The sequence below is a fragment of the Lolium rigidum genome, chromosome 2 (genome assembly GCF_022539505.1).
Source record: "Lolium rigidum isolate FL_2022 chromosome 2, APGP_CSIRO_Lrig_0.1, whole genome shotgun sequence".
Classification (NCBI taxonomy): Eukaryota; Viridiplantae; Streptophyta; class Magnoliopsida; order Poales; family Poaceae; genus Lolium; species Lolium rigidum.
This window is the reverse complement of record NC_061509.1, coordinates 36,484,114-36,505,654: the sequence shown is the minus strand read 5'-3', so window position 1 is coordinate 36,505,654 and position 21,541 is coordinate 36,484,114. Positions and strand designations below refer to the sequence as shown.

Sequence of the window (21,541 nt, the reverse complement as noted above, 5' to 3'; positions counted from 1 at the left end):
ATCCTCTGCCATGGAAGGATCCATCTATGTTGTACAGACAAAAGGTGATCAATTGATTTATCTGAGTAATTTTGAAAAAAAGGAAATTATTTGAGAGATATTTCTCTCTCGTGGTATAAGAAAGAAGGAATGTAATCGGACGCTATTTTTTGGCTCATGGGTGCATAGCATCCAAGGACTATGGTGGCACTGGCTTCCAAGATATGCGCCTCTTCAACCAGGCGCTAAGCGTGGAGACTGATACAATACCCTAACACTCTGAGTCTCTATGCACGGCTGCTCAAGGTACTAGTATATGACAACGGGACCGAACCGCGTCCGGCCGTTCGTCTGGAGCTTGGCATTTGCACGCATGCTGTTCACGGACGGCAAGGCTCGGTGGTAAGGGGAAGAACCCACGAGTAACGCCCTTAGACTTCTGTTTTCTGTTCTTAGTGCGCTAGCTTAACTTACGTTCTCTACTCTTCGCAGTTGGTGAACTTGGATTGCAAGCATGCTCTCAGAACTATTTTCCTTCAGAGTTATAAACTATGTTCCTACCAATTCAGCCTATGCAGATTAATCTGCAGCGAAAAAACCGAAGTATCTACCCAAACTGTTTCCACCCAGTGGGATTGTGGAGAAGAAGACGCACTAATTGGAACCAACTCTGCAATGGTGAACAACAAGACACTTCTCCAGATTCCACAACGGACTGCAACACCATATAGATCTTCTAAAGGAGGCAACAAAGATACTGGTCGCTAACATAGTAACAATACTGCTACGATGGGATAGGAGTTACACATCATCCTAATTAATCGACTATACCGGTTTCACAGTAAGAGAACTGCTACTAGGAAATTCAGCTCTCACCTCTTCATTGATCCGCTCTTGTCACAGACCATCCAAAAGTGTCGTCTTGTCCTTGCTCTTCACGCTGCATTGCTGTTTCAGAGAAAAAAAATAGGAAGTGTCAGCATTGAGGCAATTAAGCACTGGTATATATTTGTTGCCACTTTAATCATCAGAATATCCAATGGAATAACAAGTCAAGTGGCTAGTACAATGATTTTTAACTGTTATGTTCACTCGTAAATCAAAATGATGAATTTGGTCAAGCAATAACGCAATATATATTTTATTCCCAAACATTATCGGCAAAAGTTCTTTGAACTGTTCATCAGTAAAACTTAAATGCCTTCTTTTCCCAGCCTGACATGTTTTAGTTTTATTGTAAACGAAAATCTGATGATATATAGAATGAGAAATGCGCCACAGACATAAATTAGCAATTGTTAACTTGGATTGCAATAATGTCATATAATAGGAAGTTTTCACTGTGATATGTCTTAATCACAGATTATGCGTAAACTCAAGAGTACCAGAGTAAAATCTACCACTTGTGTTCGAGCAAAAGGTTATAGGATCCACTGAGAAAGATTAAAAAAAAGAAGTATTAGTGATCTCATACAAGCTTTAGGTTCAATGTTAAAATGTAGTCTGTGAACAGTTACAACCTTATTTGTTAATTTAAGAAACGTGTAGCTAAAAATCCAGGCTTGATGGGTATGTCACAATATTTTTGTGCAAAAAAACAAAGTCGTAAACGTGATAAAAATGCTAGGCATATTTCAGGTTTTCGTCCTCTTATACTTTGGTAGATCCATTCTGTAATTCCGCACTGATAGTTCAGAAAGCTGCAGTATTACAACAGAATGAGAGGTCCATGCTACAACAATGAACACGTTATTTTCCAGAAGAACTACAAGAAGCTATTATGAGACTATAAGAGGAAGGAAAGGTTCAGGAAGCATGATGTCTGGTGCCAACACAAGAACAAAAGTAACCATTCCATGAAGTGGTCTGCCGCAGTTTGATACTTCAGTATGTGTCTAGCAAAGGATATCAACAATCAACCACACTATCAAACTTAATTTTGCAACTAATGTCGATCCTATAAAAATAATAAAAACCTATGAAGGATGACAATATATGGCCGATAGTTTCATTTGGATATATACGATATACCAACACACATCAGGAGACTTAAAATTTCTTTCCAGACTGTAAGAAAATGTCAAGCATCTAAGGCAACACATATATCACATGATGCTAGCCGTCTTATTTCTAAAATTTTCGTCGGAACAGAGCTATGAGCTACCTTCTTCCAAGGCCTAACAAATACACTGCTCACATGAAAGGAACCACCAATTCTTATTTGGTGCTATATACTAGATTGACATCTTGCAACGAATAAGTTCATTCTACATAAGGTAGTATGCACATTTATTAGAACATACCGATGAGATCCAACACATGCCGAAAACTGATTATTATCATTGCTCGGTGCACAATTAGGGTCGAGAAATACTCCACAGTAACAGATTCCCTTTCGTGGACTCAAAACATCAATTTATTTCAGTAATCCACTCAATGGAATGGTCTACTACAAACTGAATAATTATCCTTTTTGTAATGGTTCTTGGGATATATGCTTCCCCTAGAACATCCCGCAAAATAAGCAATAGAAACTAATCTAATGTATCAGATCGTACTTAGGATTTCATGATAATATTTAGTCATGCATGAACAAACTTAATACACTCAGTAAACAGGGAACATACCTCTTCCTCTATACCGGTAAAACTGAAGAAACATGAGCACACACATACACATGCATAGGAATGAAGTCATGATTAGTTAATTAACTCAAGTGTTTTTCTAATTGCAGCTTTGAGGCCCTATCTACCTTCAGTAATGACACCTGTGTAGTGATATGTTCCACAACAATTAGACATCAGTTTCAATCCTAATTCTAGTTCGACACACACACACACACAAAACCACAAAACTGTCAGGTGACCAGTTTACCACCCAGATCATTTCTCAGCATGGTACTATGCAGTCTTAATCTGTACAAAATATTCTCTAACACTACCAAGAAGCTGCAAAAAAACTTGCTATCTTTAGGTCTGCCTAGGAACTGGGAAAATGAGCAGTGCATAGACATCATCAGTTAGATCCTTTTGCGACAACTGAACATCTCGAATTAGGTCAGCACCTCTTGGCACATCATGATTTAGTGGCCTCAATCGAACTATAAACTGGCAACATAACCAAAACAAGATGGTTGAAGGCAGGGCCGTACCTGAGAATTTCGAGGCCCTGCGCAAAATAACATATTTGGCCTTACGCTTGTAGTAGAATATCCAGAAAGTCTAATAACGAAAAATAAATTCATTACAACTCCAGCAAACATATTGTTGTTTTGAACCGGGAAAAATGGTTTCATTTGAATTCTGGTTACAGAAATATTCAGACCACAGCGGGAGTCGCTGAATTTCAGCGAGTTTGGTTTCCATTTTGAACAAAGTACCATATTTTTTTTAATTCATTAGATCGAAATTTAACCAAATATAACTTATTTATTGAATTCTTTTGTACTATTTAATCTTGCCGATAATTTGACCGAAAGGCAATTATTTCAACATCTACCAAAATGACTGAAACTGCCAAAGTTTCAATTAAATTTCATCGAAAGTGAGCCCATAACGTTTACAAACTTTTGTCTGAAATAGGTGACATCGTAGGATCAGAAAATTCAGTAGTTTTAACTGCTACTATATAAAATTCACTATTGAACAAGTGATGTTCATATTTGCCTTTTTAATAAAAAAAAAGGGCACACTATGGAGACAATATTATGATCACGTCTTGTAAACGGAGGAAGCACATATTCACGAAAAGAAGTCCGTTTATCTGAAGGTTGCTAGTTCTAAATTAACTTGAAATGCTACTATCTCTCTAGCCTTCCTAGTTACAAAATCTAGAATCGTATTTTGGTAAGCACACATCTACTTTAATTCTTGGAGTATATTGTCGTTTGAATCGTGTATGCGGGGTCTTAATTTCTGAAAAACTCACCGCTTGCACGGAGGATACAGAGGAGAAGACTTTGGACAAAGGTGCCTGACTACCTATTTGGGGTTCCTAGAAGAGCAAGCCCTGTTGTTGTAAATTCTTCAAGTATATTCTCTTGATTAATACTAAATGGACACTTAAGAGAGAACATTTGGGGCCCTATGCAGTTGCAGACTATTGTGGTACAGGCCTGGTAGAAAGGAGAAAGAATGCTCACCAAACTGATCTTCTCTTTGTCCACATCGCTAGCAAGGAGGCGTCAGCTCCCATGTCCTGCAGCGTCCTGCAGCTTGAGAAGGTCCCTTCCCGCTGCCTTCACCGCAAGGGAACTTCAGCCGCCGCCGATGTGGTTTGAGAAAACCTCCCACCTGGGCACCGTACCCTCCCTCGCTCGACCTCCTTCTCCTGATTGTTGTTTCTTCATCCCCGCCTCTTCTTCAGCGGTGCTCCTACCATCCTCGTCCTAGAGAACGGGTGGTGCAACCTAGCGCAAGCCAGACCCATGGGCGGAACCTGCCTGCCTGCCACGGAATAGACAGATCGGAGGAACCGAAGTTGGAGGCGGCGGCACGAGGTGAGAAGATTTGGTAGCACTTTTGCCTCAGCCTAGCCCAATAGCCCGCACGAACTCGACACGTAATCCACAAAAAAGAAAAACAATGTACCAACCAACTTGGGTTTAAGGTAGGGTTGAAAATGAAACGGAAACGGATGAAAACATACTTTATCGTTTTCGTTTCTCTAAATCGAAAATGGAATTGAAAACCCGGAAAACGAATATGAAAACAGAAATCATCGGATATGAATACAGAACGGATGCGTAGCGGATACGTTACGAAAACGGATATTTGCCACAACACAATGAGGCACACGTAAATGAAAAACAATAAGACAAGATATATCACTTAACTTTGACAAGCAGCAATTCAACATAAAGTAACACACATATAACAGCTGCAAGCACACGTAATTATACAAAGTTATTAGGGTTAGAGTAATTACTGGATTTGGTACTTGGCCAAGCCCAGCTTCATGTGTAAATGTAGGCCTACTAAATGCACGGGTCTTTCTAGGTTATATTTCCGGAAACTTTCCGTATTTATTTTTCCAGAATTTCCTCTGCCGTTTCCCTTTCCATCGAAAATGGCTCCCTCGTTTTCTTTTCCGTTTCCGTTTATAATTTTGCCGTTTCTGTTTCTTTTCCTCCAAATGCCGCTTCCTTTTTCGTATTTGGCTCTCTATTTTCTTTTTCTTTGGAAACAAAAGGAAAGTTTCCCTTTTATTTTCAGGGCTCTCGGGCCTCCCGGGCCATATACGTTTTGGATTCCTCGTGGAGCTCAAGTTGCCTAAGGCTGCTGGAATTGACCCGGTCAAGATATTATTTGCCACATCGAGCAGCTGAAGTTTCCGAAGGAGTGATAATTCTGGAGGAACTTCTCCGGTGAAGCTGTTTGATCTGAGACTAAGGATTGTCAATGATGGAACCCTACTCCCAATCCATGTTGGGATATCACCAAAGAACCTATTGTTCCCGATATCCAGGGTGGCCAGTTTGTTGCAGCCCTCTAGAACTGTTGCAGAGCGTCGATGCAGGGCGGCGCGGCCCCCATCCCCTCGCAGCTGCCTCCTCCCCTCCTTCGCCGCCACCTCCACTGAAATCCGGCGAGCCCCAGCTCCGCCCGCACTCCTCCCGCCAGATCCACTGCGCCGCATCGACGCCATGGCCACCCGCAGGACTCCCGGCGGCGGCGGCTGGCCTTTGGGCCGCGGCCATGGGCGGCGCCACCACCGGGTCGAGGAGGGTCGGTCGACCCGGCTCAGAAATTGGGGAAAATTAATCGACATTAAGGGCATCTCCAACGAGGCGACGCTTTTCGGACGCCTAAAAGTGGTCGCGAGCGTCCGTTTACGTCGCCCCGCGGATATATTTTGTTCGCGAGTTCGTTTGCGTCTGGGTGTGCTCCCACCGGGACGACCCATTTTTTTAAGATTTGCAACATATATAGAAAGCATAGAAACCTAGTACATTCAAACTATACAAAGTAGTTCTAGAAGCCTAGACTACTTGCTGCCTGACGGGCCGGCCCCATCGTTGCGTCGCTCCCTCGTATGCTCCTCCGCCGCCTCCCGTGCGGCCGCTAGGGCTCGGTGTGCTGCCGCGTCCTCTAGCAGGCACTGCCGCAGCCTCGCGTTGGCGGCGTCATCCTTGAGCGTTTTGAAGGACTCGACTATAGCCCTCTGCTCCGCCGCCTTCTCCTCCGGGGTAGGCGCATCAGGGTCATCGGAAGACCATGATATGTCGGAGTCGGAGTCCTCTGCGGCTGCGGCGGCCGCCACCCTGCGCTGTTCCATCTTGGCGTCGACCGCCCCATGGGCCGCCCGCTCCCCCTCTGCTTCTTTCTCCGCTTCAGCCAGGGCCTCGGCGTCCCTGACCGGGTCGAGGAGGTCGGTGCTGTCGTCGCTGTTCCGGCGGCCCGCCGCCGCCTTCGTCTCCAGTCGCCTCCCCCTGCTCAGTGCCTCAGCTCGTCCCCATCTCCGACTCCAATCGCCTGGCCTCTGCTAGGCCGGTGGGCCCAGCTCGGCTCGTCCCTGGCTGCCTTCGATGGACGCCGACGAGGAGGCAACTTAATGGTATGATACTATCTTATCAAAATGTAGCTCTATTTTGATGTTTTTTTATAGTTATTTTGTTGTTGTACTTGATGAAATATGCAAATTGAATCTGTTTGGACCTCTTTTATTGAATACATTTACTGTTCTTGAATACATTTGCTCTTTTCTTCAAAAAAATTAGAGCTTGGTTTGGTCCCTCTCAGTTTAATTTCTGGCTCCGCCACTGGCCGCGGCGGAAGCCGATTCGAGCGCGGGGAGGGCTCGAACGGTGCCGGCGGAGCGGAGCGGACGGAGGCCGCGCGGCGGAGCTCCGACCTCACCCGCATGCGCGCCGCCCGCCGCTACGTCAACCTCGGGTTGCCGGTGCCGCCGGCGTACTACCGTCGCGAATCCATCCGCTACATGGATGTGATTGACACGCGGGATGCCGGTCCACGGCGCTGGCGGACGCGCCGACGCTCGAGCCCGAGGACTTCGTCCGCGACGAGATCCTCGAGCAGATGGTCCAGGCCGTCGAGTACATCACCGCCACCGCCACCGCGACGCCACCCTCCGCCGCGGGCTGGGTCTTCCTCGAGTGAAGCAGCATGTTTAGTTTTAATTTGCCTATGTTTTAGCTTAATTGTAAGGATCTGAACTAAATTCGTAGTATGTTTTAGCTTAAATTCAAACTGAAATGTATGATCGTGCTTGTTCCCGCGAAAATTCTTGCTTTTCCAGTTTTGTATGCCGTATCTGCTCCGCCGAGCGTTTTTCGACCTGCAAATGTCGATTTTCTCGGCCTGCATCCGCCGTTTTTAGCTTCTGCTAGAGATGCTCTTAGCAGCGGGGATTTCACCTGAGAATGAATTGGTGGACAAGTCCATGAACTGCAGCGACTGTAGGTTCCACCAGCAATCCGGGAGCTTCCCAGTGAGCTGGTTTTGGGACAGGTCGATGAACTGCAGAGCTTGGAGGTTGCACCAGCAGGCTGGGAGCTCCCCACTGAGCCGATTGTTCGACAGGTCCAGTCCCTTGATGGAGAGGAGCCTGCATAGCTGGTGCGGGATGTCGCCGGCGAGGTTGTTGTGGGAGAGTTGGACGTGGAAGAGTCTGCTGAGGTCACCGAGCTCTGGCGGGATGGAGCCGCTGAACCTGTTGTTGCCGAGGTCGAGTACTTGGAGGGAGCGCAGCCGCGAGATGCTAGCCGGGATATCACCGACAAGGTTATTCCCGTTGAGGTCCAGCAAAGCGAGCGCCGGGAGTGCCGGCATGTCGAGAGTCGCAAGCCCGCCGGATAGACCAAGTCCTGGGAGCGCTAGTTCTACGACGCTAATGGCATCGCAGAGCACGCCGACCCAGCTGCAGACCGTCACGTTCCGGGACCAGCCGGACAGCGCGGCTGGGGCGACGAGGCTGGCCTTCCATGCCAGAAGGGCATCGACCTCCGTGGAAGGCACCTCGGCAGCCGCCATCCCGGGGATGGTGGCCAGCAGCACGAAGAACGCGGCAGTGCCGGCGAGGTGCGATTGGCCTGGTCTCGTCATGTCCAGACGGATACAGGGTGACATGTGGCTGAGTAGGGAGACTCCAGTGTGCAGATTATCACACTCGATCGCATCATATATATAGTGGCTGGATTGGCGTCAAACGTCGAGCAGACGTTCTGTACTCTGGCATACACCAATGTTTGCTCTCTTCGTCTGTACGCATTTGGAAATGGCTTCGTTAATGCCGCGACAGCTGTACACGGCCACAAATGGCAGCATGAAAAAGCACCGAACAAAGATCACCAAACGCACCCCGCCCTGCCCTATGCAAGATTTCAGGTCTAATCACAACCGCCTTTGGGAGCGTCGAGGTCTAGGGAAAAAAAATTATGTAGGTGGACAAGAGATGTGACCGTATGAACGTTAAGGTCCTTTTATTTCACAAAGGTCTATTTCTGGTGACGGTAAAACAATCTATTTCTGGGAAGATATTTGGCTAGGATTTTCACCATTAGCTCCGCAGTACGCTGCATTATTCAATATTGCGCAACATAAGCATGTTACTATATATTGCAAGTGTTTTGTCATCTGTCCCCATAAATATGAGGTTTACAAGCCAACTGACAGGTAATAAGTGGATTCTTGGATTCACTTATGTAGACATTTGATCAGGGTGTCTTTAAATAATGAACCAGACTCTTTTATATGGAAATTAACTTCCTCTGGGGTGTTTTACTATCAAATCATTGTACGCTGATTTAATGAATGATTATACATGTTTCTTAAAAACTATTCCTAGAAGTTGAAAATCCCACTAAAGTTAAAGATTTTCATGTGGTTCCTAAATACTCACACGTGGTATTTAGCTAAAAGAATTGGAATGGGAGTAAGAAATGTTGCTTTTGCCATTCAGAGGAGACCGTGAATTATCTTTTTATTTTCTGTCCTTTTGCTAGACTAGTATAGAGAATTGTTTATGCCACTTACGATATTCCACCACCATTCAATATCATAAATATGTTTGAAAATTGGCTAAATGGTATCGACAAGAAGACTAAAGCTAAATTTTGCATTGCTGTTTCAGCTATATGTTGATAGATTTGGAATTGTAGAATTGATATTGTGTTTAACAGCCTCGGGCGATCGGCGGAAATGCATGGTTATAGGGTGATCAGGATCCTACAATTTTTCTTCTGTATATTCGATCTTACAAAGTTGTTTGCCGTATGCATCTATTTGATGCAGAGGCCGGGGGTCTCAGCCTCTTTTTCGATTTAGACGTCAATTTTAGTTCTCAAATTTGCGAGTTTGTTTATATAGACAAGTTTTTCTTATAATACACACGTCAAAATAGGTAAACGAGGTTGTCATACAAATGGATGTATCAACCAATTAGTTAAAAATTATTGGATCACATCAAATATCATTCTTTATAACTAGACATATCAAGATGTTGATAGTCTTCTCAGTGAATAAAATCAAATTATCGATGTACTATATTTTTTAGCGCAACTTTGAGAGGAACGTCGACCGGTTCCCTATTGTGCTCGCGGGCCCTTCCCTAGGGACATGGCTAACCTTAGGATCTGGGATGGCCCGACCAAGCTGAAGAATACTAGAGGCAGGAGTGCAGGAGGTACTACGGGTTGCCCTGGAATTGTAGGGATACGTTGCATAGAAAACAAAAAATTTCCTACCGCGAACACGCAATCCAAGCCAAGATGCAATCTAGAAGACGGTAGCAACGAGGGGATTATCGAGTCTCACCCTTGAAGAGATTCCAAAGCCTACAAGATGAGTCTCTTGTTGTTGTGGTAGACGTTCACTTGCCGCTTGCAAAAGCGCGTAGAAGATCTTGATCACGGCGCCACGAATGGGCAGCACCTCCGTACTCGGTCACACGTTCGGTTGTTGATGAAGACGACGTCCACCTCCCCGTTCCAGCGGGCAGCGGAAGTAGTAGCTCCTCTTGAATCCGACAGCACGACGGCGTGGTGTCGGTCACGGTGGAGAATCCCGGCGGAGCTTCGCTAAGCGTGCGGGGAAGAAGGAGGAGTGGGGCGGCTAGGGTTTGGGGAGAGGGGGGCGCCGACCATCTAGGTGGTGCGGCCACCTTGTTGTGTTGGGGTGGCCGGCCCCTTCCCCTTGGCCCTCATTATATAGGTGGAACACCCAAGAGTTGGTCTACAAGTCTTCGAATAAGACCCCAAACCAAAACCTTCCATATCACATGAAACCTACCCAAGCTAGGACTCCCACTAGAGGTGGGATTCCCACCCTTCCTTGGGAGGGGTGGCCGGCCCCTTAGGGAGTCCACTTGGGACTCCTCCCCCTTAGGGTTGGCCGGCCATGGGAGGTGGAGTCCCTCCGGGACTCCGCCTTCCTTAGTGGTTTCTTCCGGAATTTTCTAGAACCTTCTAGAACCTTGCATAGAACCTTCCGGATCATTTTAAATCTTATAAAATAACTTCCTATATATGAATCTTATTCTCCGGACCATTCCGGGACTCCTCGTGATGTTCGGGATCTCATCCGGGACTCCGAACAAATATTCGAACTCCATTCCATATTCAAGTTCTACCATTTTAACATCCAACTTTAAGTGTGTCACCCTACGGTTCGCGAACTATGCGGACATGGTTGAGTACTTACTCCGACCAATAACCAATAGCGGGATCTGGAGATCCATAATGGTTCCCACATATTCAACGATGACTTTAGTGATCGAATGAACCATTCACATACGATACCAATTCCCTTTGTCACGCGATATTTTACTTGTCCGAGGTTTGATCATCGGTATCATTTCATACCTTGTTCAACCTCGTCTCCTGACAAGTACTCTTCTCTCGTACTGTGGTATGTGGTCTCTTATGAACTTATTCATATGCTTGCAAGACATTAGACGACATTCCACCGAGAGGGCCCAGAGTATATCTATCCGTCATCGGGATGGACAAATCCCACTGTTGATCCATATGCCTCAACTCATACTTTCCGGATACTTAATCCCACCTTTATAACCACTCATTTACGCAATGGCGTTTGGTGTAATCAAAGTACCTTTCCGGTATAAGTGATTTACATGATCTCATGGTCATAAGGACTAGGTAACTATGTATCGAAAGCTTATAGCAAATAATTTAATGACGTGATCTTATGCTACGCTTAATTGGGTGTGTCCATTACATCATTCATATAATGATATAACCTTGTTATTAATAACATCCAATGTTTATGATTATGAAACTAATCATCTATTAATCAACAAGCTAGTTAAGAGTCATACTAGGGACTCTTTGTTGTTTACATATCACACATGTATCAATGTTTCGGTTAATACAATTATAGCATGGTATATAAACATTTATCATAAACATAAAGATATATAATAACCACTTTTATTATTGCCTCTTGAGCATATCTCCAACAGGAATATCCACACATTGGAGACTGCAATGGTGCCTGGCATGATATGCTCATGTCCGGCGGGGCAGACATGGCCCACAAGCGATTTGTGGCCGTGGTCACCATGATCTTCTCCACCGATGTCCTCGTCTCATCGTCAGTGGATGTATTGAGGGTGGAGGAGCTGTCCGAATGCTAGTTTCGGATATCCAGAGGAGCGGAGACGCACTAAAGAAAGCAAGACGAAAGCTCGAGGGCCACCGCCATGGCAGAGGCCTGAGAGGCAGACGACACATAGCTGCTGTAGGGCCTAGCTACAACAAACTAGGTTGCGCATCGGCTTACGGCTATGTGGGTGAGGGTGTGTGTTAACGCATCGGTGCAAAGGTAGAGAAGACACATGGCCATGATATCAGAGGTGGAGTCCTGAGTGTCATTTGGTTACGGTGGGAGGCACACCATTGTATTCTGTTCAACATTTTTCTTTCAGTTTTAAACAAATTTAACAAGAGGTGTTATATTTTTCCAGCTAGCTGCAAGCTTATAAACAAAGTTTCGATTGAGTTATTTTTGGTTCGGCTTAATTTAGTTATGCTTAGCACAACCTAACAGACTCGACTTGATACCTCCTTTTGGCTGTGAGGCTTCCCGCTCTGATGCACATCAGCCTCTTCTCGTTGATCTAGATAATTTTTCTTATAGCTCTCGCTAGTTACCCTTGTAAGACAGAAGCTGCTAGATCTTTCTTGTTTCCTATATATACATTAACATCATCATTGGTATCGGGAATGGTATACTACTTACTTATATTATTTTGTATTATCAACATCAATCGATACATATACCAATCTTGGGTTATTTGGACTCAGCCAATTTGTCTTGTATAATTTTGCATATTAATCCATTTTGGATATAGGTTGTTGCCTATTCTATGAGTGTGCATGGTTCATGTATTTTACGTAATATACGACTATTTTTTACTCTACTGAAATCTATATTTCATACCATTTGTAACCTACATTCTCCGTGTATGTATTATATCTGATATTTTCTATCCAAATATTATATTTAGAAAATTATGTGAAAATAAATACTCCCTCCTTGCCACAATGTAGTTCAAATAAGATTTTTTTAAAGTCAAGCGGTATTAACTTTGACCAAGTTTTTTGACAAAATCATCTACATTTACGATACCAAATATATACCATATGAAAATTTACATAACGAGGAATCTAATGGTATAAATTTGGATTCTGGATGTTGATATTTTTTCCTAGATACTTGATCAAACTTTATGTCATTTGTTTTTTTATATTCTTACATGCACTACATTTTGGCAAGGAGGGAGTGTGATCTATGCGATATCCAATCGTATTCATGATTGTGTTGTGTCCCTAATTATTGATGTATAATTTAGTTTCTATCCCCCTCAATACCCACCTGCAAGCTCAGCCGTTCTTTTAATTTTGTATTCTCCATGTTGCCTCATATCCTTAGTAATGCTATTTTATGGAATCCTCTAGATCCTTATCTCCAAGGTTCTAGCATTCTCTTCTCCTCTCCAGAAGCCGTGTTATCTTATTTCTGTATTTTAAAAAAAATTCTCGGTTTGGATTCTTTCAATGGAAATAAATATCTTGTAACCCGAGAATTCAATTCGGCTCCCGGTCCATAGTATATGTGCGTTCGTCAAGTTTCACGAAAAGCCAATATTTTTTTATGAACTATGTAAAAAAGATAAAATATATCTAGTAAAAAGCACTATTTTTAGCACTGAATTTTGTCTTTTTTTACACACGTCACATGACACATTGATTTTTTGTGAAACGACTTTGTGAGCGCGTAGCACGTGAAGATGTATGTGCGAATTTTTTATTTTAACATTTTTAAAATTCAAAATTCATGTAAGATGTATTTTAAAATAGAGACAGATACGCTTCCATGTTCCAAAACACCACTCCCCTTGTAACCTATGAAATGAATAAAAAGCCATGCATATTATACTGAGGCCAAAATGAACCATTCGTTTTATTAGAGTAACCATTCCCTGTTTTCGTCAACTTGAACTAGAAGTCGTTTGGTATCCATCATTTGGAACTGGAATCCTGGAATTCATTTTGGAATTCCATAGGTGGGCTGTTTGGTTGCCACAGAATTGGGCTGCCATTTCATTTAGGAAATCCAGCAAAATAACACCATGGGTAAACACAATTCCAAGCTGAAACCTGTCATTTGCGTTTCTCTATGGAAGCCATTTACAAATTCAATATTGAATTCTGCTATCATTTGCAATTCCTGTGACAACCAAACAAGTGTCTATTTCTGAAATGGCAATGTTATTCATTTCAAAATGCTACAAATGAAATGAAAGCCTGGCTTCCAAATGACTAGTTTTGATTTGCGCAATTGGAAATTGAACTGTTTTCAGATGAGATTGAACTTGAACTGAAATTCAAAGGCAAGAAATATTCTGGAAATGGTTATATGGGGCCATGTGCGACAGCCCATCAAGGGCCCAGTTAAACCAGCCCACTGTCACCCAGCTCAGGCCACTTTCCACACTAGACTCCATTCCGAACTTCCCTAAACCCTCGACCTCCGTCTCCACCACTCCAAACCTCCCGCAGCCATGGCGCGCCGCCACCTCCGCATCTCCATCCTCCCGCTCCTCTCCCGCAACCCCCACGCCCCCACCCCGCTCCACCTCCGCCATGCCCTCTGCTCCTCCACCACCGCCACCGTCGACGCCGTCGCCCCGGCCATCGACCAACCAACCCCCGCCGCCTCCGCCGGCGACACCCCTGCCGCCGCCGCCGCGGCGGCCGAGGTCGATTCAGCGGCTGATTCGCCCCCGCCCCGTGCGCCCCGGGAGGAGGAGCCCCTGCAAGACACGATCTTCACCATGATCCGGCGCCGCAAGTGGACGACCCGGATGGAGAACTCGATCCGCCTCCTCTCGCCCACCCTCACGGCCCCGCTCGTGCACGGCGTGATCTCCGCTGCCGCCGCCGCCAACCGCGCCGACCTCGCGCTGCAGTTCTTCCGCTTCGCGTACCGCCGGGCCGGGTTCCGCCCGGAGCCGGCCACCTTCGCGCTGCTGGTCCCGATCCTCGCCTCCAACCGCATGCTCAACCACGCCCGCTGCCTCCTGCTCGAGACCATGCCGGCCTTCTCCATCGCGCCCGGCGAGGCCACGGTGGCCGCGCTCGTCGCGGCCTACGGCAGGGCCGGGATCCCGCAGGAGGCCGTCAAGCTCTTCCGCCTCATGCCCGAGCTCGGGATCACCCGCACCGCGCTGTCGTACAACGCCGTGCTCAAGGCCATCCTCTGCCGCGGCCGCGAGGCCATGGCCAGGCGGATCTACAACGCCATGGTCGCGGACGGCGTCGCCCCGACCCTGGCCACCTACAACACGCTCATCTGGGGGTTCGGCCTGTGCAAGAAGATGGAGTCCGCCGTGAGGGTGTTTGGGGACATGAAGACTCACGGGGTTACGCCAGATGTGACCACCTATAACACCCTGCTCAATGCTTGGGTGCGGGCAGGCGAGCTGGATAGTGCACGGAAGGTTTTCGATGAAATGCCAGGGGCTGGTTTTGAACAAAACACGATCTCGTACAATGTCATGATCAAGGGATATGTTGAGGCGAACAAGGTCGAGGAGGCAGTGGGGCTGTTCACGGAGATGGGGGAGAAGGGGCTGCGGTTGAGCGAGAAGACGTTTGCTGCGTTGATGCCAGGGCTTTGTGACAACGAGGGGAAGGCTGCGGAGGCCAGGAAGGCAGTGGAGGATATGGCAGAGCGAAGGCTCACACCAAAGGACAAATCAGTGTTTCTGAGGCTTGTGACGACGTTGTGCAAAGCTGGGGATTTGGATGGCGCGTTGGAGGTGCACAAGAAGAGCGGGCAGTTCAAGCATGTTCTGGTGGATCCGAGGCAGTATGGTGTGCTGATGGAGGGCCTGTGTGCAGGTGGAAAGTGCGATGGAGCTGTCGAAGTGCTCGATGATCTTCTTGAGAAGGGCACTCTGCTTAGCCCAAAGAGCCCGGTGTTGGAAGCGCCGGCTTATAATCCAGTTATCGAGTATTTGTGCAACAATGGGAATACCAACAAGGCTGAGACGTTCTTCAGGCAGCTGATGAAGAAAGGTGTCGATGACAAGTCTGCGTTTAACAGTCTTATCCGTGGTCATGCAAAGGAAGGTGCTCTGGAGGCCGCACAGGAGATTCTCGCCATTATGACACGACGTGGTGTCCCTACTGATCCCCATTCGCATGCTCTGCTTATTGATGGCTTCCTTAAGAAGAATGAGCCTGCTGATGCAAAGACAGCGCTGGACAGCATGATGGAACAGGGGCACTTGCCGAGGCCAGCTCTGTTCCAGTCTGTCATGGCAGCTCTTTTCAATGATGGTCGTGTTCAGACTGCAAGCAGGGTCATGAAGACTATGATCGAGAAGGGGGTTACTGAGAACATGGACATGGCACATAAGATCGTGGAAGCTCTCTTCATGAGGGGCCATGTGGACGAGGCGATTGGTCGCGTCAATCTGATGGTGGAAAATGTCTGTATGCCTGATCTAGACAAGTTACTAGTTGCCCTTTGCCAGAAGGACAAAGTGATGGAGGCACATAAGCTAGCTGATTTTGCATTAGACCGGGACTTTGAAGTTAGCTTCTCCACCTATGACAGAGTCCTGGAAGCCCTGTACACTGAGGAGAAGACATTGCCAGCATACTCCATGCTCTGCAAGATCAAGCACAAAGGAGGCGTTGTGGACCAGAAGGGCTGCGATGCTTTGATGAGTAGCTTAAAATCTGGAGGATACTCAAAGCAAGCTGACATTTTGTCTAGGATCTTGGCGGAGAGTGGATCATCAACATCCAAGAAGGGCAAAAAGTTTGCCATGGGTGCTTAGTGAGTTTTCTGGATTCATGGAAAGATCATATTTTCTGTTTGAAGTGAACAAAACAGCAACTTGTTTCTTTTGTTAATGCTTGTTGAGTCATCTTTCAAATGAAGATTTTCATCCTAGTCCTAGGAGACAAGAAGGATAGGTAATTTTACCTTTTCTCACTAAATCCCTGATTTAATCATGTACCATGTCTTAGAAAAAAACACATGTTCAATAACTGAGGCAGATGTACTTGTCAATTTTGTTGAGAAATTACAACTACAACTTCCTGTTACTCCATTTGTGAGTGAGTGTACTAAGAACAATCCCAGAATTATGTTTTGTTTTGGCATGATACCAAAAGAAGATTTGGATCCATGTTATTTTGATGATTTCATTATGTCAGTTTGTTAATCGCATAGATACTGATAACAGATGGTGGGCTGTTCATAACCTTTTGGTTTGTTATATCATGTATTTATGGTTTGCTGGATTGGTGAAGCATCATGTTAAAATTGCCCAGTGTCTTTGATGTTCTTGTGTAAGAATGTTATTGGTAGAGACTAGGGTTCTACCGGGTCTAGGGCGGAGATTGTAAGGGTGGAAGTGAGGGCGGAGAGGTTGGAGAGCTCGGCGCCGGCGGCTGGGCGCCGTCGCGGAGGAAGGAGGCGGCGGCTAGGGTTGGTGCGGCGGGGGCACAGGGGTCTCCCGTCTCCCTTCAGGAGACGAGACAGTAATGATACTGAATATTGTCTGATTAATCTCGAAGGGATACAAGTGTTTATATAGGAGGACGGCCTCCTCTAAACCCTAATTTACTTGGGCTAAGCCCCTAATTTACTTGGGCTAAGCCCATAACTAGCCACTAGTGGGCTTCCTGCGTGTATAGGTCAAACCGACCATAACAGTTATCTTTGGTTCTATATCTGGCTTCAGATTTACTTATGAATTTAGTTGAGAAAACACAACTATAACATGCTGTTACTTCATCAGTTATAAGTGGCTGTAGTAAAGGCAAGCCCAGAATTTGTTTTGTTTTGGCATGACTCCAAAGTAAGAATTTGATCCATGTTATTTTACTGATTTCATTACTCCCTCCGGTTCATATTAATTGACTCTAATATGGATGTATCTAAACACATTTCAGTTCTAGATACATTCATATTGGAGTCAATTAATATGAATCAGAGGGAGTAGTTCAGTTCGTTAATTGCATAGATACTGATAACAGATAGTGTGATATTCACATCCTGTTAGTTTGCTGTATCTTGTATCTACTGTTTGCTGCATTGTTGAATTGTCATGTTAAAAATTGCCCAGTTTCATGTATTTACTGTTTGCTGCATTGGTGAAGTGTCATGTAGTGCCCAGTATCATGTATTTATTGTTTGCTGGATTGGTGAGTGTCATGTTAAAATTGGCCCGTATATATACTCTGATGCATTCATGTAAGAATGTTAATATTTGGTTCTTGATTTGGCTACAGATTCCATAGTCATAATTTGGTGTGGTCTGATTGCATTTTTTGACGCACTTGGGCTCCAGTCTAGCAGCTTTGATTTGACCATTTAAACTCATTTTTTGACGCACTTGTGCACCAGTCTAGCAGCTTTTATTTGACCATTTAAACTCATTTTTTGGCGCACTTGTGCTTCATGGTGTATATTACAAAGCAAGGCGGAAACAGCTACTCATTTTTCGCCATTTTAAACCCTGGTTGCATCCCTATTTCAGGCTGTGCCGGGTGGACTTCCTTTGTGGCTGGAAAATAATAATTGGAGAAATAAACCTGCTCAAGCTGTCCTTGAACCTTGTGTTTGTAAGTCTAATTAGGTATACGTGCTCGCGAGCTGAGATTTGAGGATGCTGCATCTCTGGCTATTAAATAATACGATAAGATGCATCTTTTTTCCGTTGATGATATTTCTGTTGCTCTGCACCAATCGTTTGTCTTTTCTTTTCTCTCCTGTCTGAAATGGTCCGTGTTCTCTCCGGCTATCAGGCCATGGAGGAGTTAGAGTTGAATAGCGCCCATAATTTGAAATATCTGCAGACTACATGTTTGATTTATTGCTACTTTCCCTGTGTTTTCCCTGTCAATCTTTGCATGCGATTATTCCACTAGTGCTGTTTCATGATCTGTTCTTCCCTATATCCTCTCATTTTCCTCTGCAATACCAAGCCGCCAATTTCTGTTTTTTTTTTCTGGGTGCTGTACTGGTACTTGTAGCATCAGCTTCCAATCTTTGAGTTTGGATTGTTTTTTGCCGTCGGTGCCATGAACCGTCCGCCTCAGGTGTCAAGTGGGGCGGGACATCCCGCTACGACGCAACGCCGCCCCGCAAAAATCGCCCGCGCGGCACCGCAAAGCTGACCGCATTTGTAGGTGCGGGATAAAGCGGTCAGCCCGCTAGGCCTGCACAGTCCCGCACCGGGTCCATTCTCTGTTTCCGTGCAGCGTGAGCATGGCTGACTGGGTGAGTCTGATCGTTGTGGTTTGACTGCCCCGCTTCCTGCTGCGCTCCCGCTCTACTTGCCGACTACTGTATCTAGTCTAGAACAAATAGAGGAAGACCTCTCTATTAATTTACTGCTTATTATTTTTTAATTCTGTTTTTTAAGGGCCGAAGAAAGCAACAACGTTACAAGGGAAATACGGAGGTAGAGTTTTTAATCTAGGTAAAAATGAGGAGATTTGCGGGGATATCTCAAGATTATCCTCTCTAAAACAAGAGAAGTAAAGGTTGACACCGAGCGTGCCGCAACTCCACACCCCATGGAAATTGCCCGGGCGGCGAGGCGCTGTTGTGGCTCGACCGCGCCGGGGACTCCGGCCACGGAGACCACAGGGCCTCCTCCCACGGAGAGTGGGGATCCGGAGCCACCCGAGGCTGCGGCGGCGCACGGAGCAGCGCCTCCTCCCTGAGGCGTTGCTGCCTCTCCTGCCAGGCGCGGCGCCTGACCTCCTGGCGCCGCCGCTGCTCGTCGAGGCGCTCCTCGTCGGCGCGGCGCCTGGCCTCCTCCCGTCGCGCCTGGCGGGCCTAGGCGTAGAGCTCCCAGCCCTCCGCCTCCTCGGCCTCCTGCCGGGCCGCCTCCTCCATCTCGGAGGTGCGAATGGCCGCATGGAGGTGCGGCCATTTCGCCTCCTCCTCCGCCGCCGAGATCATGAGCGCGGCGCGGAGGTCCGGGTCCCTCTCCGAGGACTCGGCTCGGCTCGAGCGAGGAGAGGCGGCGGTTGCGGCAATGCCGCACCGCCGCGGGCGGCCTCTCCGATGTGGAGGGCTGCCTCGGTTTCTTCCCGCGGCCCGCGGCGACCGGCGGGCGACGGCGGCTGCCTGCTCGCTTCGTCGTCATTGGCGGAAGCGAACCGTCGCTTGGCCATGGCGGCGGTTTCGCTGCGGGGAGTGGAGTGGGGGCGGAGTGGAGGACCGGATCCCCTCCGGGTCCCCATTAAATAGAATCCCCGGTCACCGACGAGGTGGGCCCCGAGGAGACGAGGCGACCGGCGCCGGGACGCGAGCGGACGGCGCGTGCCATCCGCGGCCACGCAAACCTAGCCCGGATTTGGGCCGGGTTTGCGTCGTTCCGGACGCCACGGCCATCCGCTTTTGCGGTGCGTCCCCGCGCTGGGCCGCGTTTTTGTCCGGCTCGACCCAAACGGACGCGCGGGCGCGATTTGGGTCGCGCGGTTGGAGATGCCCTGAGACGCTCTCAGTGTGCAGTTCAGATTTTTTTTGTCCAGGTTTGGACATTCAGTGTACAGTATTTCTGATCGACCAGCTATGTAGTACTAGCTCAGGTTCAAAAAAAAGCTATGTAGTACTAGCTAGCCCTACCACTGCTAGCGATCAGTCAACTAGATAACTACTGCTCTATAATCGTGCCCATGCGGGATAACGCGGGATAACGCCGGTTGCCGCAGTGCCCGCGCTATATCTAGCAGTTAGTTGCGGCAAGCCGCCAGCTTCCGCAAAGTTAACGCGTCCCGCTTTGCACTTTCGCGGCCGGCCGCAACCCGCCCCGCTTGCAACCTTACGTCCGCCGCACCCGCACTGATATCTTTTACCTGTTGCGCCGCTTCATGATATGACCGTATTTTCATTCTGCTCCTCTCATTTTCTCTCGTAATATATCAGCAAAAGCAATCAAATTTTTTTGCTTGCTCATTTTCCCTGCTGTGCAATCAATTTGAATCGTCAACAGCTTTCAAGATTTGGATTGTTGTTTGGTTTTTTGTCGTGTGTGCCATGCCAGCACTGGTTGGTTTCAGCTCTGATTGGCGGTCTTGTCCATTCACATGTGATGTGCCTTGTGCACTAGTTAGATGGAGATTCTGGACCTTGCAATCGTGTTACCTGATCTGAATCGAGCACAACATCACAGGATATTTGTACAGGTCGTAATACCATCAAGAGCTTTTCCGTTTTATTTCATTTCCACGCTAAAATACCACCTGCCGTCGTTGTACATCTGCTGTTCCCTGCAAAGCGTGTGGTCTTGTCACTGTCAGTACAAGAGGCAACGCAGTACGATACAATCGACTCGTGTTTCTTGCTTCACCCTTGTCCCCTGCCTCCTAGAGAAACTACAGTCCTTGCACTAGATAAAATGGGAGTGTCTATACACTAGATAAAATGGGACTGGACAAGTCAAGGCCGAGCTACATATAGCCCCCAAAATTTGTATATGGAGTTTTGATAAATCTGAAAAACCCATTTAGATAGCCTATAATATATACTACAAACCAGCAAAATCTCAATATGAGCAACTTTATATCATAGGCTACACAAGAATAAAAAAATCTGACAAATTATATAGTGTAATAATATGCAGTATTCACTATAAAATATGACAGATCTAGTCATTTTTCTTTTTGCGAAAATTTTAATCCGATCTATTCATAATCCTCAACAACATTACAAGGAATCTCCAAAGTAATGAAAATTACAAACATATCCTTAGACCACCTAGCTGCGATTACAAGCAATTGAACGAGTAGAACACGCGCCACCATCCTTGTCCCTTCCTTATTGGAGTCGGGGAAAGCTTTTCGTAGTAGAACTTACTAGAGTAGACATACGAGAAGTCATCATACTAATGCCCCAAGGGACCAGCACATGAGAGCAGCAATCATCGCCGATAAAGAGAAGCGTAGATCAGAAGGAACATCGACCAAATTCAGCGAGATCCGCTAGAGACAAACCCTCCACACGTCCACCGGCGACGATAGACACACCACCGGGACGGGGGCTAG

At 46.6% G+C, this 21,541-nt stretch overlaps 1 protein-coding gene and 1 long non-coding RNA gene across 2 annotated transcripts; one reads left to right on the top strand and one right to left on the bottom strand.

Moving 5' to 3' along the window:
- Positions 1 to 2,848: 2,848 nt before the first annotated feature.
- Positions 2,849 to 4,447, bottom strand: LOC124686239. Its single transcript, XR_006997766.1, has 2 exons — positions 4,121 to 4,447; positions 2,849 to 3,147 (listed from the first exon to the last, which is right to left on the bottom strand). It is a non-coding gene; the product is annotated as an uncharacterized LOC124686239 (long non-coding RNA).
- A 9,575-nt stretch (positions 4,448 to 14,022) lies between these two features.
- On the top strand, positions 14,023 to 16,503 carry LOC124686238 (pentatricopeptide repeat-containing protein At2g37230-like). The gene has a single exon (XM_047220221.1). It carries the CDS (start codon positions 14,023 to 14,025, stop codon positions 16,309 to 16,311), a length of 2,289 nt encoding a protein of 762 aa, XP_047076177.1. The 3' UTR covers positions 16,312 to 16,503.
- The last annotated feature ends 5,038 nt before the right edge of the window (positions 16,504 to 21,541 follow it).